Source organism: Lissotriton vulgaris, chromosome 2_1 (genome assembly GCF_964263255.1).
Source record: "Lissotriton vulgaris chromosome 2_1, aLisVul1.2, whole genome shotgun sequence".
NCBI lineage: Eukaryota > Metazoa > Chordata > Amphibia > Caudata > Salamandridae > Lissotriton > Lissotriton vulgaris.
In genome coordinates, this window is record NC_141687.1 from 1,188,732,590 (window position 1) to 1,188,758,465 (window position 25,876).

Consider the following 25,876-nt stretch of genomic DNA (forward strand, 5'->3'; position numbering starts at 1 on the left):
GTGGCCTGTGGGCTCGCCGGGAATGGCGGCAAAGGACTTTGGGGTTTGTTCCGCGGCAACGCTAAAATCCGCTGCGCGGGTGTGTCAGGAGCGAGGTAGAGCCCCGGAAACAGAGTGCAGGTAGGATTAAAAACAATATAATCGTGACACTCAAATTTTAAAAAATGTGCATTTGCGGTCGTGCTCCCGGCTTCCGCCTCAGGAGATTCAGTGCTTTAAGTGGCGCTTGCAATCAGCGTCCTAAAGTAGTAGAGTCAGGGGGCGTGGCCTCTCGAAAGGGGCGTGGCCTGTGGGCTCGCCGGGAATGGCGGCAAAGGACTTTGGGGTTTGTTCCGCGGCAACGCTAAAATCCACTGCGCTGGTGTGTCAGGAGCGAGGTAGAGCCTCGGAAACAGAGTGCAGGTAGGATTAAAAACAATATAATCGTGACACTCAAATTTTAGAAAATGTGCATTTGCGGTCATGCTCCCGGCTTCCGCCTCAGGAGATTCAGTGCTTTAAGTGGCGCTAGCAATCAGCGTCCTTAAGTAGTAGAGTCAGGGGGCGTGGCCTCTCGAAAGGAGCGTGGCTTGTGGGCTCGCCGGGAATGGCGGCAAAGGACTTTGGGGTTAGTTCCGCGGCAACGCTAAAATCCGCTGCGCGGGTGTGTCAGGAGCGAGGTAGAGCCCCGGAAACAGAGTGCAGGTAGGATTAAAAACAATATAATCGTGACACTCAAATTTTAAAAAATGTGCATTTGCGGTCGTGCTCCCGGCTTCCGCCTCTGGAGATTCAGTGCTTTATTACTGCCTCACGTGGCTTTCCCAGGCCTTTATTCCAATTGATCAGCCCCCCCACCCATCGTCTGTGTCTCTTCCATGTTTAAAAATAAAATAAAAATCTTTTTATTAACATTTAACACAATATAAAAGGCACTGGGTGATGGGTATTCAAGCATAACATTAATACATACTTTTCCATGTCCAACATAATATCTAGGATTTACACAGGGTCAGGTGACTCGAAAGGCACAGCTTCTTCCACAGTATGCGGAGGCGTACAAATATCCCCCCTGTATGAATTCCATGCACCCCAGATTTCCCCCCATTTTTGGGGTCGACCCCTAGCAACAAACACAGACCTCTCTCTAAACATGCCCCAATCAAGATCTTCCATCCATTTCACTATCTGTGGCACCTGGTTAGCCCCCCATAATTATGCAATATTACGCTTGGCTATCATGCATGCCAGTGTCACCCATTGTTTCCCATGCGTGTTTAGGTCGGTCGGCTCCCATACATTAAGGACACATCGTCAGGCCTCTATCTGCACGTCCACCCCCATCACCTCACGTATCTTGCCATGTATTTGGACCCAATAGTCCTGTATTTTTGTGCAATGCCATAGGATATGTATAAAGGTACCAGTCTCCCCACAGCCTCTACGACACCCCCCATCAGTCGCCAAACCCATCTTTACAAGCCAGGGACCCGTTACATATGAGCGATGTAGGATCTTCAATTGAACTAGCCTTAGCCTTATTGGGACCGCGACCACCCTGGGGGAAGACACCGCCTCTCTCCAATCCTCATCCTCCAACACAATGCCATCCTCACTCCATTGACCTCTAAGTTGAATCAATGGGTCCTCCGAGTGGTTAATCAGCTTTTTGTAGATCAATGAGATAGTCCCTAATAGGGAGGTGACTGTCCAACACTCGTTCCTCCAACGGGGAGGCCTCAGGAAGCTCGGTCCCCAGGGGAATCTTCGCCACTAAAGCATGTCTAATCTGCAAATAACTGAATCTTTCACTCTCCCGTAACTGGTGCCTGTCTCGCAACGCTTCAAACGTGAGAATTCCATTCTTTCCCCACACATCTTTGACCTAAGAGATCCCGATATGATCCCATCTATCAAACCCCTTTGATTTCCACAGACTCCCGAGTTCCTCCGAACTCCATAGCGGGGTATCAAACGTGATCTTATTATCCCACTTGAGGTGTCGATTGGATGAGTGTCACACTTGAACCGCATGTGCTGCCGGTCCCACCAAGAGGGGCCGTTTCTTTCTAGCATACAGGGCCCTTGTATAATCTCCACCGGGTAACTGGCCCCTGTCCATCGCATACCCAGGATCTCCTGTAGATCACATGATTAACCGGCGCTAGCTGGGAGGCCCAATAATACTTCCTGAGGTCCGGAAGTCCGATCCCTCCGTCATACCAGGGCAGGGTAAGTTTGTTGAATGCGATCCGTGGTCTGCCTTCCCAAAGGAGCTGCCTCTGGAGGAACTCTATTTATCTGAAATACGAGGGAGGCACGGGGTCCAGTGCATTCTGGAGAACATATAGAAAACGGGGAAGCGCCATCATCTTGAACAATACAGTACAACCCAGCAGGGAAAGCGGCAACGCCCTCCACCTTGCTACATCTCTACAGAGCCTGTCTAGCGGCGGCCTAAGGTTGTTTTCAAATCCCAACCTTAAGTCCTTAGTTACATAAATGCCTAGATACTGAAATCCCACCAACTCCATCTGCAATGGGCAGGATTCCGGGACAACCGGAGGTTCTTTGCTAAGAACAAACAAAACTGATTTCCCCAAATTAATGGCAACGCCTGAATACCTACCAAATATAGCCAATATATCAAGAAAACCGATCAAGGACACCCTGGGGGACGTAAGGTAGAGCATAACATCATCCGCATAGAGAGAGATTTTATCCTCCCAATCGGGGGTCCATCTCAATCCACGACTCGTCCTATCCCAGCGAACCCATGCCACGAGAGGCTCAAGAGCCAATGCGAACAGAAGCGGGGAGAGGGGACATCCCTGCCGCGTGCCTCTTCCCAAAGGGAAATCCTCCGATCTATGATTATTCACCACCGCTCTGGCAAGAGGGCCCGAGTACAGAAGGCGGATCCAGTCGATGAATTCCAGCCCTATACCAATCTTGCCCAAGACCGCGTACAGATAGGGACATTCCACTCTGTCAAACGCCATGGTGGCGTCTAACGAGAGCAAGACTGCCGGTTCATGTATCTGGGCCGCTCCGGCTATAATTCCATGTAACCTCCGAATGTTAAGGGCTGTATTGCGGCGAGGCATAAAGCCCGATTGATCCGGATGCACAATGGTCGTGATCCCCCGGACCAGCCGCGTAGCCAACAATTTGGCCAGTATCTTCGGCTCGGCATTCAACAGATCGGCCGATAGGAAGAGCACAGAGTCCGAGGCTTACCGTCCTTATGTATGACAACTATGTTGGCGACTCGTTGATCATAAGGGAGGCAGCCTTTCTCAAGACTTTGTTCAAACATCTCTCGGAGAAACGGCGCCAGTCTAGTGGCATTCAGTTTATAAAGTTCTATAGGGATCCTGTTAGGGCCCGTGGCTTTCCCGGAACGCACCTCTCTAATAGCCTGGGTGACCTCATCATAGGTAAAAGGAGAGTCTAGGTACTTCCTGTCGTCCTCCGAGAGTGTGGGCATCTGTATGTCTCGCAGCATGGCCTCTTTATCCGCCTCAGTGTGGTTACCCATGGTCTTGTACACCGAACCGTAATATGTCGCAAACTCCTCCGCTATCTGCTGCGGTTCCATAATACTTCCCGAACTCCCCGTCTGCAATTCTGGCACCAATCTGGACCCCCACTCTCCCCTCTCCAACCATGCGATCAACTTCCCTGCCCTATCTCTGTGTTCATACACCCTACTTTGGGTGTCCGCATGCTGCTCCTGGGCCCTCCCACGTGCCAGTCTCCTGTACACATCTCTATGGAGACTCAGTCGGTGCCTCTCCTCCGGGGTACTATCTCCCGACTCCTCCCCTTCCAGTGTTGCCAACTCTGTTTCAATTCTGTCCACCTCCACGCAGCCCCTCCTCCTCTTTTCGGCAATTAATGATAGCACATCTCCCCGGATCACAGTTTTATACGCCTTCTACAGGGAACCACCGGACTCCACCGTTCCTACATTATTTTGAAAATACTGTTCCGTGATCTGCACTATTTCATTTTTAGTGGCGGGGTCTCTCAAATGCCATGCGCTTATGGGAGCTATCCGACCCACGTCTCTCCGCCCCACCTCAATTCTAAGCCAAAGCGGTGAATGATACGATATCCCCCTGCCCTGGTGTCTCAGCTCCCGAATGTCTGCCAGCTGCGACATCGGCACCAGGATATAATCTAACCTTGATAAGGAATGATGGCCAGCTGAGACGTGAGTGTAGTATCTTTCCCCCGGGTGACGCTGGTGCCATCCGTCCGCGAGCCCCGTGGTTTCCATGAGATCCGACAACCACCTTCGCGACATCGGGAGGATCCTAGCAGGATGTCTATCCAATTCGCCATCTACCACTGAATTAAAGTCACCTCCCACTATCAACAACCCCATGGGTAATGTCAAAAAGATTCTGTACAAATCCCGAAAGGTGTCAGCCTGAAGGGCCGGGGGGACATATATTGACAAGAAGGTGACCGTTCTCCCCTCCCATTGCCCCGAAAGGCCAATGTATCTGCCCCTAGTACCTTCCCAAGTTTCCTGTATAGTAAACGGAAAGGAATTCCTGACCAATATTCCTACCCCTCTAGATCCCGTAGTGAACTCCGCATGAGCAACCAATTTGTATCCACCCTTATGCAGCGCCATACAACGGTTACCTACCAGGTGGGTCTCCAGCAGCAACACAACATCTGGGGAGTGCCTCCTAATCAATTGAGAGACCATTCCCCTCTTAACCTTGTCCTCTAGTCCATTAACATTCCAGCTGAGCGTGGCAATCCCCACCCCTAACATATTAGAAGACATGTAATTGGTACATCATTGCCTCGACACCCAATGCCAAAATTAACCCAAAAACCCCCCAAACCTGAAACTGAAAACAATTCAAAATGTGAAACCCCCCCTCCCCCCTCCCTGCACCCCTGCACGTAGCTTACGCTCCATCCCCAACTAGCATTGTGCCTGTCGCCCCAATGTAGTCTAGAAATAACTAAAAGCAGTAAACAGAGGAGGACCTACTAACTGGTCCGCCGCCCCCTCCCCCCTCCCAACTCATCACAGCCACCCCTATATTTCAACTAAAAAAGAAAGGACTAATTAAACCCTACTAAGTAGGGGAATCAAATACTTGCTCCATTCGAACCTACAGCAACACAGGACTCATAATAATTCCCCTACAGCCTCATATTTACGAAGTCAATGTTCATCCGCCTCTGCCTGATCACGAGCCCCAGAATCCGGCCCCTGGGAATTGTCCAGCCAGTCCGCAGCCACTTCAGGATTGTCAAAAAACAAGGCTTTGCCATCAAGCTCCATGCGAAGGCGGGCCGGAAACATCACTGCTATTCGACACCCTTGTCCCTCAGTCTCCTTTTGACCGCCAAAAAACCCTACCGTTGCTTCTGCACCAGCTGGGTGAAATCCGGAAAGAATAGGAGGGAAGCATTCTCAAATGCGAACGGGGCCGAGGCTCGAGCCGTCTGAAGGATAACATCCCTGTCTCAGAAGTTAAGGACTCTGGCTATCATAGGACGGGGGGTTGCCCCTGGCCTAGGTCTACCACCCGGGACCCTATGTGCCTGCTCAACCGCAAAGAAGGTACTCAGGCCTTTGAGTTTGAGATGTTTGAGAATGAGATTTTCTACAAACAGATCCGGCGTTGGACCCTCCGATATCTCTGGCACTCCCAAAAAGCGAATGTTAATGCGCCGTGCCCGCCCTTCATAGTCGGCAAGCTTCCGGTCGGTAAGATCCCTGGACTTCTTAAGATCCCGCCTCTCCTGCTGCAGCAAATTAACATCATCAATGAGGCTTGTTGTCTTGACCTCTAGCGATTTGACTTTCTCGCTGGCCTTTGTGAGGTCTGCCCGTAGCAGCCACATTTCAATTGTGACGGTGTCCAGTTTGCCGTCCATAGTCTCCATTTTCTGGCCCAGAGACGTCTGGACTCCCGTGTTTGCGGCCATGAGATCCGCCATTGTGGGCTCTTCACTCGCAGGATAGTCCTCCGAACCCCCCACCCGGCCCACTTTTTGTCTCAATCGGAGACCCCTTAGGCAAGGTATAGCGATCTAGTTTATTAGATTGGACTTGCCTGGCCCATCTCGTGGATTTGGTCACTGGTTTACCCGAGTTCGCTCTCGCCGCCATCTTGCCCCTCGATGACCAGTGGGCCGTCCCTTTTCTGCCGCTAAAATTGCAGTGTCTCCGCTGACCCCGGTGGCCAGCAACAGAATGCGCCCAATTTAACCCCTCGCAGCTCTGTCCGGTCCACACCAGGAGATCACTCCAGGCCTCCACTCGTGCTCCGTCTGGGAAAGAGAAGCTCCATCCACGCCCAGGGGCCGACACCCCCGCTGGTACTTCCCCGGCTGCCTGATTAGGTGTGTAGCACAGTGACGCAGCCACTGTCTCCGTCCGCTCCACTGGAATGGCGGCACCTCGCTTCAATCCCCAACTCAAGCACTCATGGGGCAATGCTATGGACCATAGGGCGTGCAATGTGTCACAGCGAGTGGCCCCCAGTCAGCCCCGATGAGCAATGTGCCACTATGTTATGTTATGTTATGGGCACTTATAATGCGTACAGATGCTCCAGCAAAGGAGCGTCCTGGCGCACGACAAGGTAGAACACAACACCGCTAAATGCAAAGACAGAAAAGGGGAACAGCTGCGGGGGCAAGATTAAAATAAGAAGGTTTTGATGGCCTTACGGAACAGCAGGAAGTCCTCCAACATACGGATCTCTACCGGAAGGGAGTTCCAGAGAGCTGCAGCTCTCACACGAAAAGATCGGCCCCCAGCTCGGCTGAGCTTGAACCGGGGGACCACAGCGAGAGCTTGGCCCAAGGATCTAAGAGAGCGTGTTCGGACATACAAAGACAAGAGGTTGGTAAGGATCTGGGGAGCAGAACCTTTCAAGATTTTGAAGGCCAGACATAAGACCTTGAAGTGAATTCTCATCTTGACCGGCAGCCAGTGCAAGGATCTTAGGGTGTTAGAGACGGAGCAGAACCTGGGCAGGCCAACTACCGCTCTGGCTGCAGCATTTTGAACGCGCTGCAGGCGAGTAATTTCTGCCTGATTGGCCCCCACCAGGAGAGAGCTGGCATAGTCAAGCCGGGACATCACCGTCGCCTGAATCACCAGCTGCCTAGTCGGGGCATCAAAGAATTTGAGGACAGGTCTTAAGCCCCGAAGAACACCAAAGCAGCAGGCCGCAGTTCTCTTTGTGTGGCCGACAAAGCTGAGGGTGGGGTCCAGCCAGACTCCCAGGTTTCTTAATTCCGTAACCAGAGTCTGAGACGGCCCAAGTTCCGGAGGCCACCACCTGTCCCCCAGAGTTCCGCTCTCTTACCGACAATCATGATTTCCGTCTTTTTTGCGTTGAGCTAGAGACAGTTGGCATTCATCCAGCTGGCCACCGCCCTCAGTCCACTCTGGAACCTCGGGGCATCCTGCTCAGCATCCCCACTGATAGTGACCGCTAGCTGAGTGTCGTCGGCATATGAGACCATAGTCATGCCCCACTGCTTGACGACATCAGCCAACGGCCTCACGTATAGATTGAATTACGTGGGACTCCGCGAGGATCCCTGCGGAACCCCCATGCCCAGAGGATGGAATTTGGACTGGTGAGGTGGGATGGCCATGCAAAAAGAGCGATTGTCGAGGAAGGAGCGGAACCACTGCAGAGCAAGCCCACCGATGCCAATCTCCTCCAGGCGATGCAAAAGAATGCGGTGTGAGACGGTGTCAAAGGCGGCGCTAAGATCTAATAGTACAAGCGCCGCCGTCTGACCCGCATCCAACACCGCACGCAGATGCTCCACCATGGCGAGAAGGGCTGTCTCCGTGCTGTGGCCAGCACGGAAGCCGTTCTGCGTGGGGTCCAGGATATTGGCCCGAGTAAGGTGGTCTGTTGCGTCTCCACAATCCCGCCAATAACTGCGCTGCAGGGCCTGCTCGCCCCCACAGGCAACAGAGGCACCACTCTACCTCCACTCTGCAGACCCGGGGGCAGAGTCAATGGCCCCGGTATCGCAGATTCCCACAGCTGCCCTATGCCAATAGTATCCTGGAGTCTACACAGATATAAGGGCCCCAGCCACACTGCCAACCTTGTGGGCTCAAGCTTCTCATGGGGCTCCTCAGATGCGTCAGTGCCGCGACGTACCCGCAGTCTGTAGCCCTAGCGGGCCGGCCCCCAACAATCGGTCCGGCCCAAGGCGACGGCAGGGCGCTCCTCCTTGCAGGTCGTCTCTATGCCGGTGTCCCAAGGCAGCAGAGGTGCAGAACAGCCGCCATGCCCCCCAGGGAACTCGCGGCTAAATTCCGGGCCGACCTCCGACCGGAACGACCCCTCTCGGCCCCAGTGCCCGATGTTGTTGCACTCCGGGGCGAGCAGGTCGTCACTCGAGGTCCCGGCTTCCCGGCCAGGTAGGCCGCAGTCTTGCGGGCGGCTCTCTGAGGGCTCTCGACCTCGGCGGAGGTCCGAAACTTCGCCTACCAGCACCGCACCGGTTCCCACACCGAGAGTGGGGTTTGGGCACAGGATAGCTGACAGGATGGCGAGTCAGCAGCGAAGGGTCGGCAGAGCCGGTCCTTAAGCGGCCATCTTGGTTGCTGGCGCGGCTCCTCCCCCGTCTCTTCCACGTTTTAATGTCCTTTTATCTCTCTCTTTCTCACTGTCTCTCACATCGTTTCTTTTTTACAGTTATGGACGCTGATGACTCCACTGTGCCGTATAAAACCTTACCCGAGTTTAAGTGGTGAACTCTTTTGGCTACAGTGAAGCCTGTTTCAACCCTCTTTAAATCATGTCTATGGCACTAGGTGAGCAAACAAACTTGTTTCCGAAACAACAACAAATTATCTGTGAAAGGAGAGAGTTGATAGTGTGCAGCAGCTTGACTGTGTAGAAATGTATAATTACCACAGAGCAGTGACAAAAGATAGGTTACAACAGTCTGAGAAACAGATCTACAAGCTTATTGTGCCACTTTTGTGTCACTTATAACATGGGAAAAGTGGAGCAAGGAGCTTGTAAATCTGCGTCTAACTTTAAAAAAAAAAACTCTCAACTCCAGACTCTGCGAGTCAATGGGGTGCAACAGTATAGGTACGCAATATTAAGTACCCACATTAAAATTCACTTTTGACAGGAGTTTTGCAACTCAGTTTAGGTTGATTAATCAAATGTCCTTTTGTTTGCTTCACCAAACATCCTTCAGGATCAATCACGGCATATTGAGCAACGGCAATGGAATTGTCCACAACATATTGAATATACTTTGACGTTTACAACCTCATTATGCAGCCTATGTAACGGCGGGGAGCAGGACTTAGAGCATTTACTGTTCATATGCCCCAATTCAAAAGTAGTAGCAGCGAGTGCAAAACATCTGTACCCCATATATGTTAGATGCCGTATTACCACCGTAAATGAACTGATTATCATATGCAAATCTCCCCCGAATGAACTAGTATGTTATAAATTTTATACATTTTTAAAACCTTTTTTATCTTTGTATTAACATGAGAAGTTTTAAAGGCTGTAGTAACTGAATCTTCTGTATAATATTTGTGGTCCTCAGTGGAGTACCAAAGCAAATAAAAATAAACTAAACTATAAACTTGACGTTTACAAACAGAGTTCAATTGAAGTTGTGAACTCTGATGGCCGCAATGTTTATACAAGGTAAGCACAGCGGCCTAGATATAAAATGCCTCCAATTAAATGCATTAGAAATAAATCGGCGTATTTACAATCCCTTTGTACCACTTTTGTGTCAGTAACGCAGTAGGCACTTCCATATAGACACCACTTGAACGCGGGACTATAACAGAAGTGAAATGTACCAGGCACACTGCACATGTAAAATCGTAGTGTTACCTTGACTTGTAATGTTTCACCTCATTTACTCACATCTACATAATTTTAAACTCTAATTTTCTTTTTGGTTTTGCAGATTACCTATTGAACGTCTTTTGGAGTCCACATCACAATTTGTTTATAATGTTTTATTAAAGTTATTTGTGTAGTTGTTTATTATATTGTTATAATTAAGTTACGTTTGCAGTTATTGTTGTTTTAATAAAAGTTAATGAAAAAAACAACATACTTCTTTTTTTGGGGGGGAGGGTGGGTGACGGTCCACAATAAAAATAACATTTATAATTTGAGGTACTATAGTAAGATGTTCAAGAGTAGGGTTGAAAAGTACTAACTGTACAATCAGTTATATTTTCTCTGGATGGACTACAACATAGAAAAGAAATCAAACTAAAATAAAACAATGTGTACCACATTTACAAACCTCTTGCGACATTTTCCCGTGCAAACCTACCCCCCTACAAAATTAAGTGTGTGGGCCTCAAAAACGCGCTTCAAAATACGGAAACCCCCAAAGATTTCTATATTGTATGAGAGGGGCTGCGTTGCCCTCCGACTAGTTCCCTGGAGTCCACGATGCCCAGACCCGGTTGCTGCAGTGTCCATTGGGGGGAAACAGCCATTACAACGAAGTAATAAGAACGCGTGATCGTCACCACAAACCCATTAGCACGCATATGGCTTTACCACGCATGCTATTACAACTAGTATACATTTTTTTTTTGAAAATGTATTTTTTATTGCAGGATTCAAACATGGACAGTGGCAAGCATGAACAATGCATCAAATATATATCATAAATACACAGTCCGTGCATGGTACAGAAGTCAAGTATACATATTATGGTACTTTTCGTTTAAGTTTCTTTCAGTTATAACAACTCCCCCCTCCGGCTAACTACCCCGGCACTTATATACGTCATGTCACAAATTCCTTATACTGCGTTCTTATTATCTTGTAAGAAGAAATACTGCCTCAATGTCCGACTGTTCCCTGCCATTTCCAGTTCACTTCCTATGTTGACATATCAACAGGTTCTTATCGTTGTACTGTCCTTTCGTTCTGTCACTCTGCACCTGGTTGTACAACCTCAGTTGCCCCTACATGGGTGTCATCGGGAAAGGGGAAAAAGGAGGGGGGGAGAGGATGGGAGGGGGGGGGAGAGGATGGGTGGGTGGGGGAGGAGGAGAGGGAAAGGGGGAGGAGGAGAGGGAAAGGGGGGAGGAGGGGGAAAGAAGGGGGGAAGGTTGGGGGGGCTGGAGGGGCGGGGACGATAGTCTCTGTTTAGCTAATTTTGCAACTCTCCACCATTGCCTTCATTCGCTGTGTGAGGCAGGCTAACATCATCACCTGATTCAAAATCTAGTAGTATTGCATTCCATGCCATTGAAATGGGGTGTCTACGTAGGCCTCTACACTCCTCCCGCTGTAATTCTACACTCTCAGCTTTACCCCATCGCAGCACCTCCCCGCGCCAAATATCTGGGTCTGGTGGTCTAGCTGATTTCCATTTCATATTTATTGTTCTCTTCGCTAGTAATAATGCCATGTCAGAGAAGCGGGACGCTACACTCCTCTTCTTTTCAGTAGGGCCCAACCCCAGTATGCAGTATTCGACGGAGGTGTATGGTCTTGCTGGTGCTACCCTTACCAGTTCTTTATGTACCGTTGTCCAATAGTACCCTAACTTTGGGCATTCCCATAGCATGTGTAATAGTTGTGCGTCGTCAGCTCTGCAGCGGGGGCACGTGTCCTGAGCATTAGGAAACATGGTGTGTATCCGATGTGGAGTGAGGTATGCCCTGTGTATAATCATCAGTTGAACAAATTTAAATTTTGGGTTCCTCAAAACCTTTTTAGGGAATTTCAGAATCCTCTCCCACTCTTTGTCTCTAAAGGCTCTTCCTAGGTCTCCCTCCCAACGTTCGCATGTGGGTTGAAGGGAGATGGCCCTACCGGTCCTGATGCCATTCGTCAACCATTTCGTCAAGTGGCTACCCGTTCTCATTAAATATTGCATAGTAAGCAGCAGGTTCGTGGGCGATTCCGTACCAGTTGGTGCCCATGTCCGTGTAACATAGTGTTTAACTCTGGCAAATAATATAAATAACCTCTCAGGGGTCTGGTGTGTCCTGTTAAAGTCCGCAAATGGCATGATGTTGCCATCCACAAACAGGTCTCCCACCTGCGTGACGCCTGCGTCATGCCAAGCAGTTAGTTCGTGTTCTGTTAGTGCATTCATCCCAAGTGGAATCCCCAATAGTGGTATTGTGAGTGCATAGGATGTCTCTGCATTCGTATACCTCACTGCTTTCTTCCAGCAGCCAATAGCGAGTCTAAGCAGAAGTGGTGCCGATCCTGGTATTTTAATCTTTGGCATCAATAGTTTATGGATGGCGCCATTTGTTCTGTCCGCTTCTGTCATGTTTATCTCATGAAGATTGCGGCCTGCCAGCCAGTAGGCTAGCCATTGCAGTTGGCATGCGTAGCTATATGCCAACATATCCGATAATCCCATGCCTCCTTGTGTAGTCAGTAGTTGTAGTTTGGCGAGACTAATATGTCGTCTACCCGAACCCCACACCAGTTCTGTCAATATAGTATTTAGTGCTTTAAATGTATGTGCGGGAATCATAAGCGGCAAATTCGTAAAGAAATAAAGAAGACGGGGTAGTACTACCATCTTAGATATGGCTACCCTTCCAGCCACCGAAAGCGGCAGCGTAGTCCAAAACTGTTCTTGCGCCTTTAAAGCGGTAATTGCTCTACCCAGGTTCCCATCCAACATGTCTTTCGTCTCTCTATATATTTGTATCCCTAAGTACTTGAAGGTCGTTGTTGCAATCTGCATGCGATATGGGGGGAACCGCAGCCGTGTGTCCTCTTGGGTACTAAACCAATACCCATATGATTTAGCGTTGTTTATCGTAAGGCCCGATATGATTCGAAAGTCCTCAAAAATGTTTGGTATACAACTAGTATACATTTACCACTCATGATAAAGGCATAAGCATGATAATGGCTTTCTATTGAGGTGTTGGAAGATAATGAACTGAGAGTTGACGACATGAACCTCATGTTGGAAGTTTACCAAATGCAACAGGGGTCACAAAATGAAATGACGGAACAAAGGGACAATATTGGTCAAGCAATGGATATTGCAACAGAAGAAAACTTGAACATCATGAGCAATGATCCAACATCATTTAGACCGGCCTCAAAATTCACCCCAATCACAAGCAGAGACTCAATTGATATTTACAGTGAGTTGGTGATTAATGACTTGAAAAATCTGTGCACAAAAATCCACTCTAAAAATAATAAATTTTCACAGCAGCAAAAAGAATATCATGCTTTGGTGAATAAGTTAGCGAATAATTCAGACTGTATTGTATGTAACGCTGAAAAGGGTGGGAATGTGGTGCTGTGGGGGAGGCAACAATACCTTATAGAAGCATATAAACAACTCAACATTCGGCAAAACTATGTGAAAGTAGATGAATCTGTTATGACCAAAAGCCATCTAATTTATAATTGCAAATTGTCTGAATGGTATATGCAAGGTCTGTTGAAAAAAGAAGAAGTATCATTTCTCAAGATAGACAAACCTGTTACCCCAGTAATGTACCTAATACCAAAAGTACATAAAGATCAAAAAAATCCACCCGGGAGACCAATAATTTCCGCGATTCAAAGTGCCTTGTCCAACACATCCAAATACATTGACTCATTTTTGTGCCCACTGACTAAATCCCTCCCATCATACATTCAAGATACGGGAGATTTCTTGAAAAGAGTATATGATCTGCCATGGGAAGAGGATTATATTTTGGCAACCATTGATGTAACTAGCTTGTATACAAGCTTGTATACAAGCATAAGACATCGAGATGGACTTAATGCAGTTAGTTACTTCTTGGGGAGTAGACCAGTCAAATATTGGGCCCACACACAAATGATTGTGGAAATGACTGAGATATGTCTGCAAAACAACTATTTTCTCTTTAATGGGGAATTGTTCCATCAAGTCTGTGGTACTGCGATGGGCACCTGCTTCGCCCCCAGCTTTGCTAATTTGCATATGGGCTGGTGGGAGGAGCAGGTAGTCCGGAAGCAGTACCCAGACATTTGGCAGACCAACATCATGCATTGGAGTAGGTTTATCGATGACCTCTTCATCGTGTGGAAAGGCACAGAAACCCATTTGGTAAACTTCATCAAAGATCTAGAGCACAATGATTTAAATCTAAAGTTTACCAGCAACATCAGTAAAACTGAGGTCAATTTTCTGGACCTCACAGTTTACATAGAGAATGGAAAATTAGAAACAGCCCACTATCGTAAACCAAGTGCTGGTAATACTTTGCTACACGCTAAAAGCTTCCATCCCCAGAACTTGATTCGTAGCATCCCCTATGGGGAAAGTCTACGTACTATACGCAATTGCAGTAATACCAGCAAATGCAATGATGCCCTTACCAGTCTGAGTACTCGCTTTAAAGCCAGAGGCTACACTACAGAATGTGTAAATTCAGCAATTTGTAAAGCGAAGAAAAAACCAAGAGAAGAAATTCTGTTTGGCAAAAGTAACAGCGCCAAAAGAAAAGAAAATCAAAATCAGAATACTTGCAGAATGATCACCGCTTATAACACTGAACACACTCAGGTTAGGAGCATACTCAACAAGCACTGGCACCTGATACGGAGCGATCCTGTTTTAGGTAAAATTGTCACCAAAAAACCCCAGATCACATTCCGAAAGGCCAGATGCTTCAAACAAATGATGGTTAGCAACACTTTGAAAGTTCCTCCCCCCAAAAAAACAACCAAATTATGGTTAGTGAAAAAGGAGGGATTTTTAAAATGTCTAAAATGTAATGCATGTATTCATGGAAAAAACACCTCTACATATACATCCAATCTCTCAGACAGAAAATTCAAAATCAAAGGGCACTACCACTGCAAAACGGATCATGCAGTCTACGTGCTTCAGTGCCCTTGTGGCCTTAAGTATGTGGGCAGCACGACCCTCCCCGTTCATATGCGAATTTTGCAGCATCTACGAGCAATCAAAAATGGAGATAAGACATATCCTGTCGCCAGACATTTTGACAAAATACATGATAGAAATTTGACAGGACTGTCTTACTTTGTGATAGATGCAGTAAAGAAATGTGAAAGAGGTGGAAATTATGAAAAGAAGCTGCGAAAACTTGAGTCGATGTACATAATTAAGCTTAATAGCAAGTACCCGGGAGGTCTTAACATGGAAGAAGATCTTCATAGACACCTGTAAAATGCTAGCAGTACAACAACTCCCTTCCAATGTTTGCAGTTGTTTTTAATGCCTTTTTTAATTATTTTGGGCTTCTTTGGTGTATTTGTTTAAAGCCTACAAGAGAATGCTAGACATGAAATATGCCGCTGGTAAAACTGCCCACTAGGGCTACACATATAATAATCACAAAATGTATAACGGTACAATTCTTATGTATTTTGACTATGTGTATATAATAGAACATATACATAGCAAACTGTCAGTCACGCGCACTTGCGCTCAATCTTTTGACGCCGGACGATATTTGAATGCACCAGTCACTTTATTTAATGCTTTGAATGAAATTGCATTTTTTTTAAAACCAACTTTGTAATTAGTTGGAAAAAAATACATGAGTTTATAAAATGTTCCACCGTTTGTATAATACCCGACCCGTAAAAACTATGAGTCTGTTTTCAGTGGCAATGGAATTGTAGTTTCATTCACGTAATTGTACGTAAGTGGGCTTTAAGTAATGCAAACTTTACTCGCACTGTGGTGAACAAGCCTGGTGAACAGGCGAAACGCGTTCCAGCAGCCAACTTGTAAAATAAAACTTGTTTGACAAAAGCAGAACATGGCGTCGTCTTCCTGTGCCTGTGGGTAGAGGATTGCTATATATATATATATATATATATATATATATATATATATATATATATATATATATATATATATATATATATATATATATATATATATATATATATATATATATATATATATATATATATATATATATATATATATATATATATATATATATATATATATATATATATATATATATATATATATATATATATATATATACATAACTCACTGATTGCATTAATGGCAGGAGGTAGCTGCATGTCAAGCGTGATAATTAAGGGGAAAGCCTCCAAAGGAGGAGACTGAGGTAAATATGTAATGCAACTCATAGCGTAAAGGAGACAGCGCCAAAAGTCCCCACATTAAACACCGTACAAACGGTAAGATAAAAGCACCAGTGGACGTATTGAGCCTAAAAGGATCTGTAGGACCACTTGACAGATAGCAGAGCTATACAATAGCATACATTTACCCCACTTGGAGTATGTCACACCCCTAAATAATGGGGAACACCTCTTAGGGCAGACTACAGTCAGAGGCCCAAACACAAACGATCTGTGTAACACTGCCACAGTAGGCTTACCGCCAGCCTAAACATATAGTGCATCAGAAGGATGCCTAACAAGAAGGTAACCACCCCAGAACATATGAAAAGAAGACCTGCTAAATTCAGACTTATGGGGGAGGCCGAAAGCCCGCAAGGAGGCGCTGAACAGCCAATTTGGCGTGGGTATCAAACAATAGGACCCCATTAAAGGGCAGGTCAACAAGGCGTTCCCGGATACTCTCCGGGAAGACGCTATCCCACAACCAAGCATTGCGCCGTAAGGCAACCGAACCAGCCATAGCTTGGCCTAAGGAATCAGCAGTATCCAAGGCTGAGCGGATCGTAAATTCAGCAAGGTCACGGCCATCTCGGAGAAGATGAAGGAGGTCAACACGAGCACCTTCAGAGGTGGTGGAAAGCAGAGACTCTGCAATGTCCCACAGGGGAGAGGTAGCCAGATCCAGGACACACACTGTATTCAGTGACTGAAGAGCAGCACTAGTGAAGATGTTACGACCCCACGACTCAAGGCAACTGGACTCCAGGGAGGTAGGAAGCATTAACTGAGGAAGGGAAGGCAGTTTGCAAAACAAACCTCTGCATGTCTGGGTGAACAAATAAGCAAACTGGATCATGTGGAGCAGGACGGTGGCGGTGCAAGACTGAACGAGCCAACAGATCACCGGAAGCTGGCCGAGCCCAGGTGCCCAAAAGGGCATCATAAAAAGAAGCTTCAAAGGGCAGAAGCGGCTCCACATTCCCCGACCCATGGTGAAGGACATCAAGCAGAGGGTCCACAGGCAAGGGGCCCGAAGGGGGATGCATGATAGAACAGGAGTTTCCAAGGAGACTACTCTAAGAAATGCTGCACCGGCCTTGGTAGACCTTCGAGGAGGGGACAGCAACTCATTTGTAGGTGAGGGCTGTAAACGGAGTCTTCCAAGACACTGAGGCTGCACCAATGCCCAAAGGAAGGGAGCCCCATTGACGAATGGCGGTCCTGATGGGGCTCCTGAGGAGGCGGGGATTCTGCCGGGTCCAGGGGCTCCTGAGGAGGCAGGGATCCTGCCGGGTCCAGGGGCTCCTGAGGAGGCAGGGATCCTGCCGGGTCCACAAATTCTAAGGGGGCACAGGCAAGGATAGATCCGGCGTTACCGGACGCGAAGGTGATGCCAAACTCTCTTCAGAAGCATCCGGACAAGAGTCAACAACCCGGCGTCAATGCGGCTTCGGTCGGCACCGACTCTGCCTCGTCCAGCGCCGACTTGGCTCCATCCGGCGCCGAGTCGGCCTCGCCCGGCACCGACTCCACGTCCACCACGACAAGCTCCACTTCCGAAGAAGGAAATGGCGCAGGAGCCAGGGAGGCAAGCCTCTGGCGCTGCACTGGCGCCGACTCAGCCTCAACTACAACAGGCTCCGATCCCGAAGTAAGAAGTGGAGTCGGAACCGGGGAGATGTCCGGCGCCGACCCCAGCACCGGACAGGCGGCTGCCTGCCCGGAAGGCCGAGGTGTGTTCGAAGCAAGGCTTTGAGCATCAGCAACCACCTGCAACGCCACAGGGAGCCCCACGGGACTATACGGCTCGGCAGGGATGCTATGGGTCGTAGAGGGGGACCCAGCCGGGCCGCACCCTGATCTCCTCCATCCCTGGAGGGCAAGGGTTTATGTGGCACAGGGGGCCAACCCACCGGTGAGTCCGTTGGGGACCCTGTAAGTAGCAGAGACCCCGAGGACACCCCAGGGACAGAAGAGGACCTAAGGAAGGCCAGCAAGGCTGCGGCATAAGCCACCATCTGGGTCCGAGTCACCCCCTCACCCGGAAAAGGCGGATAGGGGAGGGGCGACTCCCCGGGGTGCACGTCTGGAGATCTCCAGGAACTAGTGCTCCCGACAACAGATGGAAGGGAGGTCGAGGACCTCGGCGACATGCGCCACGACTTACTCAGAAGGGGCGAACGACGTCTCCGGGCCCCAGAGGGCAACCAACGCCGCAACTGGAAACCAGAGGGGCCAACCGGCGGTGAGGAAGCTGGAGGGCGAGACAACTCAGACCGGGACAGGCGCGCCAAGAGGAGCTTCATCCGGCACTCCCGCTGGGACTTTGGCTTGAGGTGTTGGCAGGCGTCGCAATCCGTCAAGTCGAGGTGTTCGCCCAAACACCACATACAGATGAGATGTGGGTCCGTCAGGGACATTTGCCGCTTCGTTTTTAAGCCCGAAGGCATCGCACACTGTTCTAGACGCAAAGCGTCAAAAGGGACCTGAAAACAGGCCAGAGGAACCGCTTACTCCGGATCCGCGTTGCACGTGGAAAAGAAGGAAAACTGACGTCAGCGTGCCGGGAGGGACTTGTATGTCCTGCTGACATCACATATGTGGACGACGTCAGGGCGGGGTCGTGTGGTACCGTCCCCCGGTGTGCAGAGGTGCTGCTGCTGCTGCAAAAAAAAAATCTGTATCCAGTCCGACGCCTGGGGATATTCTAAGTTAAGAAATCTACGGCTAGATGTCTCTATCAGATGTGTTATGTTAATTTGGTCAAATAATGGAGTTAAACATGTTCTGCACACACATTATGGAGACAGTGCTATATACCATCTTAAAACCCTTATCCTCATAATCGCAAGCAGCCATGGTCTCTATATAGCTCATTCTGTATATTCATCCAAATAGTACATTTCCCTTTGAACTACTTTCTGTAGACGTTTAGGAAAAGGTAATTGAGAGTTATTTTGAGACCTAAGCATTTGTCACATTAAAGTACGCTCTCTAATGCATTGTTTAGGGCTTCCGAATGGAGTTGCTAATGGTATTAATCTGCCCAACCAAATCTGATGCCGTTCTTGGCCATGAGACTTTGTGTGCTTGGACCACTCAGCTGCATCCTGTATTTACAGCCAAACACTCACCCCGCATAGCTGTTAATATTTGCATTACCTTTTGAATTAAGGCTAGTCAATCTTTTCATTTAATGTGTTTTACGCCAACCCTTCTAATTTTCACTGTTCAGAAAAAAAGCTTCAATTTCGGTTCCGCTACCTGGAAAGCCAACAGCACGGAGGCGCTTATAATTTGCTCATTACTTAAAGATAATTCAGAACCATACTTTGGGTTTGGGACGGAGGTCAAGGAAACTTTAAAGTACATCTAAAGCATTCAATATATTGCTAAATGGGTGAGGGAACAGTAACCCAAATCTGCTAATCAAGGATCGCACCATCTTATATTACACTAAAATGAATACAATAAAATACATCCTTCACTATATTAAACAATATCAGAAAACAAAAAAAAATTCCCTGCCAGGAACAGAGAGGATTATGAAATAAATGTCCACAAAACTGAGGACAGAGGTGAGTAAAATAAGAGACAGAGTACATTCCCATTAGTATAATTAGAGCGGGCTTGACAGCATGGCTTTAACACAATGCATTTCTAAAAATGTCCTAGCAACATCTGTGTTCGAACTTAAACATTTTCTACTTCTGAGTTTTGTGCATCATAGCTCTAGTCCTTTCCATACCAGACAAGGTCTTCGTATAAAATCTTAACCCATATCTGGGTAACAAACAAAACGTTAACCGCTTCCAGTGGAACAGTGTGTATTATATTTTCTTACTTCTTCTCTTAACTCTTATACGTCAGAAGTGTAACTCTACCAGTTCAGACATCCTATTTGTAGAGGTTTATCCACTTAGTATGTCATGGATTTTCAAAAACCCACTGTGCGCCTGCTGGTATACGGATATTGCTTCTCTATTACCTTTCTTTATGGGTGCAATATTATGATACCGTTCCTGAGATTCCAGCTTTAGCGCCAGCTATGCCCTATGCATTGCTCACTGTTGGTACTCACTTTGCGCCAATGTTTCCTTTGATGAGAGGTGAAGTCACAATGCTCTTTCCTTTTACAGGCTGGCTTATCATGGAGAGTGGGACGCTGATCCGAGTTGGAAGTTTACCCTGAAATTAAAACAACACATTCAAAAGAACAAACAAACAAAAATGAAAAGTAACTTCAACTGTATACAATAAACTAATATAACTTTGATTGGGCTACAGGCATATCCTGAGAATACCCTTATAGAGTGGGACACTGATTTGTGAAAGGGAATATGTTGCCTGGTGAATAACATTTGAGGAACACAGAAACTTTCAAGGATGCTACAAGAGCCTGGTTAGTTAAGACACTGGACAGTATAACCTCATAAGGATAATAAAAAAGAAGGTGATTTTTATGGATAATGTGTAATAAGAGGCTGACCGCTGAGGGCAAGGTGCCCTACAATATAACAACTACAAGTGAGTGCAACACTGTCCTTAAAACTAGGAGTTGAAAACAAGGCAAAGGCGAACTATTATTAACAAGTTTACATGTCTAGACCTATCGCCTAGATAACAGAAGTTTGGATACAAAAAAGGCAGTTTATAACATGTCATTCACATGTTTAAAAGCTTATCCTCATTCTTAGAGAGTAGCTGGGACAAATAAAAGAGCAAAGGGCTCTCAAGGATTGTTGTTCAAACAGGTAGACACTTGACTGAAATAGCCAATACCTAAAAAACCAACAGTAGTCCACTATGGTTTGGAACCAGGTGAGAGAAAGACTTAGGAGCCCTTTTTACTTCTAAATCACCGCTCAAATACTAAAATGTTGCACGTGTAAAGGACTACTGTATTTGCTCTTAGAGGCTAGAAAATCATAGAAAACAAATGTAAAAGTAGGCAAAATACATTACTAGCTGGAGTTGTGGTTATGATCATGTTTAGTTACATGGCTTGACCATCTTCACTGCCTGCAGGTTTTACCAAGCAAATCCACAAATTAGTTGCTACTGGTCTAAGTGTTTGTCTGGGCTACATCAGAGCATGAACCACCAAGGAAATGGTCAATACCAGGAAAATCCAGATGCTAGCTTCTCCACAGATTGAGACGTAAGTCATTTTAGAGTGTAATCAACTCCACTTGGAGTAGAAGTGGGCAATAATAGGTGGGGTGGGCAAAGTTTTAACCTTTGTCCTCAAAGTTGGGCAAAGATAGAACACTTGGGCTAGTTTGCAAAATGTATCACATTTGCTCATATTAAATGAGGGAGAAATTTCTTCCACTTATATAAAAGAGTCTGCAAGGAAATGTTTTTGCAAAATAAGTTTCGCCAGAGAGCGCACAAGTTGGACAAGTTACTTACCTTCGGTAACTATATATCTGTAAAAGATATACATTAGTTATAGATTCCTTACCTTAGAATTACCCCCAGGCGTCACAATGGAATTGGAGATTTTTTTTATCGCAGTACCCACTGCGTGTCGGTATGTGGCGTGGGTCGACTCCACGCTCGTGGTCGCCGGGAAGATGTTGCGGTGTCTATTTAGATGGCGTCCCTTTGCGCCGACGTCAGTTCTGACACGACTTTCCACGCCAGAAGCACAGAGCCATGAAAGACACTGACCACTGGTGCACAAAACTAGGGCCCTGTAAGGGAGTCCCTATTCCTAGAACTCAGTTCGCAGAACGGAGAGGATGGGTGGGGCGGGAAGGAATCTATAACTAATGTATGTCTCTTACAGATACATCGTTACCAAAGGTAAGTAACTTGTTTATCTGAAAGAGACCGTTAGTTAGAGATTACTTAAAAAAAAAATGTTTTAAACGTTTTCAAAGACCTTTATTGGTGCCAGATGGTTACATACACGGCATGATGCCTACATACCATGCGGGCCGGCAATGCAAGGTGACATATAATATGGCATCAGGAGCGGGAGAGAGGGTACACAGCAATCCGCCTACAACCACAACGGGCTGCCGCGTCAGGTGGTCAATAATTATAAATGGCTGCAGAAAAATGTCCCAAACATTTATGACTGAAAGATCAAACAACATATAACAGTGCCACTATCCACCACTTTTAGCAGAATTAAATGTCCGTATTCGTTGATTCCTGCCTCTTAGGTACGTTCATACACTGTTTGCCCTAACCCCCAGAGATTCATTTTGGTAGTATTGGCTCTTCTCCTGTGATGTCCCCCATGCGTCAGTTCCCTTCCCCGCCTTGTGTGTCATCCCTTTCAGTGCGGGAGTCAGTGGTTGTGTCTACGGTTGTGGTGTGGTCCCGGAGGTGAGTCTGGAGAGGACCCCAGATATCTTGCGGGCGAGAGGAGGGTGGTAAGAGTTCAGCGTAGCTATGTAAATGTTCTTGGCAGTATATGAGGTCATGTAGCCAATCCTTAAATTTAGGAGCTCTTCCTCTGCCCCATTTACAGGCAATTCGTCGCTTAGCAAGGAGGAGTGCCGTATCTTCGCGGGTAACGGTTCAGTATATCCCAGGAGTGCAGTGAGGGGGTCTTCAGGGACATGTACCCCTGTCATGCAATCTAAAACCAGAATAACTTCCCCCTGTATCGGCGAACAGGTGCGAAGTCCCAAGCCAGGTGTTTGAAATCAGCTCCCTCCTCCCCACATCGATCACAGTGATCGTTATCACACAAGTGGAAGCGATGTAGACGTGCAGGCATATGTACAAATGGTGTAAGTATTTGTAGTGTATGATGCGCAGTCTGCTACTGGCAGAGACTTCCCCCAGTTTGGCGACAACAAAAGGACCATTGCTCTTCAGTGAGGGGGTGTCCTAGTTCACCGTCCCATTTATACTTAGCAGGGGGGTGGATCGCATCCGCTGTCGCTTTGGGTGGTTCAGTATAGGAGTGACACCACATGTATAGGAGTGACACCACATGCTTAGGGTTGGCCTGTTGCAAAAGGGCGTGCAGGGGCGTGATAGAAGGTTCTTGCGGGAAGCATGGGGTGAGGGTCTGCAAATCTTGTCTAAGTCTAATGTAGTAAAACCGGTCTAAAGGGGTGGGGGAGGAGGTTCAGAGGTATTCGTTGCTAGTGTAGAATTTCCCTTTTACATCTTATCTTAAGGGGCTCTTATATAGCGCACTGACACCAAAAGGTTTCCTGGCGCTGACAGAGTTGTTCACAGGTGAGACAGGACAGTTTGCGTCACAGGTGGCAGCAATCCCTTTATGTGAGACTGGAAGATCATGTCTCCCCTGGAGGGGAAGTTAGGGTGAATAGAGTAGAGGACAGTGAGTTCCACAGGTTAGGTCTTTCCAGACGCTAGTCGTGCATTGAATAGAGTGTTAAGAAATTGGTAGTGGTGTTCCCTAAAAGGCAGTAACCGCACCTTCACATATGTAGTAGATAGAATAATGTTTTGGGACTGCAGTAAATTGAGATATTAGTAATCAAGTCGGAGTGCTACGAAGTCCACCGTCACTCACTACCTAGGGTGAGTAATGCAAATCCAAAAGGCGGCCTTTGTATTAGTAACTTTGATGTATTTTTTCATACCCACAATATGTACAGTCTTTCGCGTGGTCCTTTCTTTATTTTTGTTTCATCACATGACCTCATTTTTGCATCACGTGATTTTGCGTTGAACATATCATTCACTATTCAAGCCGCCCGATGATTACTAGTAATTTTGGTTGCGTTATCATGCGGACACAGCGGACGAGCTGGATCCGCTCGTTCATCTCTGGCCGAACTCAATCGGTTAGACTGGGCACTTTTACAGCTCCCACCATATCCACCAACTGTGGAGTGCCTCAAGGCTCTTCGTTGTCTCCCCTGCTTTTTAATTTGTACCTGCGTCCTCTTTTGTTTTCCCTCAGAAGCACTAAGGTAACCATCTTCAACTATGCAGATGATTTGCAGCTCATCTTTCCTCTTAACACCAAGGACTCTGTGGTAGAATTTCAAAACACCATGTCCCACATTCTGAGCTGGATGAGCTGCAATCATCTGAAACTTAACCCAGGCAAGACCGAACTGGTCTTGCCTGGACAGAGTATACATAGTTGGAATCCCAGCTTCTGGCCCTCCTGCATGGGTGCCCCTCCATCTAAGTCACCCTCGGTCAAAAGTCTGGGCATCTACATCAGTGAAGACCTTTCCTTGAAAAAACAGGTGGGAGCAGTTGTATCCTCCAGTTTTTTCCAGCTGAAAAAAATCAAAAAAATTGCATGTTTCTTTTCTTCTGCCGCTCTCAATCAGATCGTTATCTCCTTGGTCCTATCCAGATTGGACTTCTCCAATAGTCTCTATCTTGGGCTCCAAAAAGGAGAGCTTAGACGCCTCCAGTTGGTTCAGAATCAAGCAGCCAGACTGCTTCTGAACATCCCCAGAAGGCAATCAGTCAGACCTGGCTTGAAACATTTACACTGGTTGCCGGTGGAGCAACGCGTGGCCTTTAAAGTGGGCTGCATTTTATTCAAATCCCTACATGACATTGGCCCCCAATTCATTAGAGATCTATTCCAAAGATACAGCCCCCCCTGCTATCTCCGGTCCATCCATAAATCCCTTTTGATTGTTCCTCCGTACAAAAGGAAACGTCTCGGAGGCAGCTGCTTTGACCATCTTGCAGCTGCCTTCTGGAACTCTCTCCCCCCTCATCTAAAACTAAGTGACAATCTCCTTAGTTTCAGACATCTTCTGAAGACCTGGCTCTTTTCTCAGGCACATCATTGAGCTGCTTCCTACTATCAAACGACTGACGCGCCCTGTTCCTTCCTACAGCGCCATGAAGCCTCCGGGCGTACGAGCGCTCAATAAATGACAGTTAACATTAACATTAACATTAACACAGGATCAAACTTTTGGGTAAGCTCCACTCTGCTACACACGCCATGATCTCATTTTTTGCACTTTTTAAAATTGTTTTCCTAACGATCGGCCAGTTCCCTTCGTTTTACACTTGCTTGGTTTACTTTTTCAGTTTTCGGATGCTTTACGTGCATGGACATAGTGACTCTCCCTAGCATCGACCAACATTACTGACTCGTTATTACACCTGACTGACCATTTACTCGCACTTTTGGTATGTGCTTTTTTAAATTACTTCTGGAGACCTTGGACCTTTGCTGTATGATGCTTCACATCCACTGTTCTAGGAACCTTTTCTGAGTCATGTTTATTCTTTTGCCCTCCATATAGATTATTACCTTGCCAGGCATATTTTACATGCTCTTTGATCGACTTCGCTATCCACACCGGGTGAGTATGCTTGGGACATAGTACATTAAATTTCATTAACAACCGTTAGGATACCTTTATGTCAATGCTTATTCCCAGGCACCATTCCAGGTGCCTTACTGTATTATTTCCTCTATTGCTCTATATACTGCCTCTACTTAATAGGTTTTATTGTATACATACTGCCTCTACCTAATAGATTGTCTTACGTAGCGTGTGGTTACACAGATGTTTAGTTCGACACCCTCATCATATTTACCTTTAATTTTGGGGATTCCTCTTAAATATTTTGACCACCACTGAAGTTTATAAGTCTAAGAGACCAACTATGTATTGTTGTTACCCACTAGTAGGACCTACTTTTTTAGCACATGGATGTTATAACTCTCCCATGTCTTTTATTGCCTACTTGTTGCATTATGTTTTTTAACATTATATGGCTACTTATACCTATAGGAGCGCAATAATTTCTGTTGTCTTTATTTAGACTTCATGTTC

The 25,876-nt window shown here is 46.9% G+C and overlaps 1 protein-coding gene across 4 annotated transcripts in view; it reads right to left on the reverse strand.

Moving 5' to 3' along the window:
* Positions 1 to 25,876, reverse strand: part of NFRKB (nuclear factor related to kappaB binding protein) — a 988,461-nt gene that overhangs the window by 108,539 nt on the left and 854,046 nt on the right. For all 4 annotated transcript variants that reach the window (XM_086956902.1, XM_086956901.1, XM_086956903.1 and 1 more), the window contains one exon: positions 20,194 to 20,300. In XM_086956902.1, the coding sequence (XP_086813028.1) occupies positions 20,194 to 20,300 (107 nt within the window). The remainder of the gene's footprint in view (positions 1 to 20,193; positions 20,301 to 25,876) is intronic.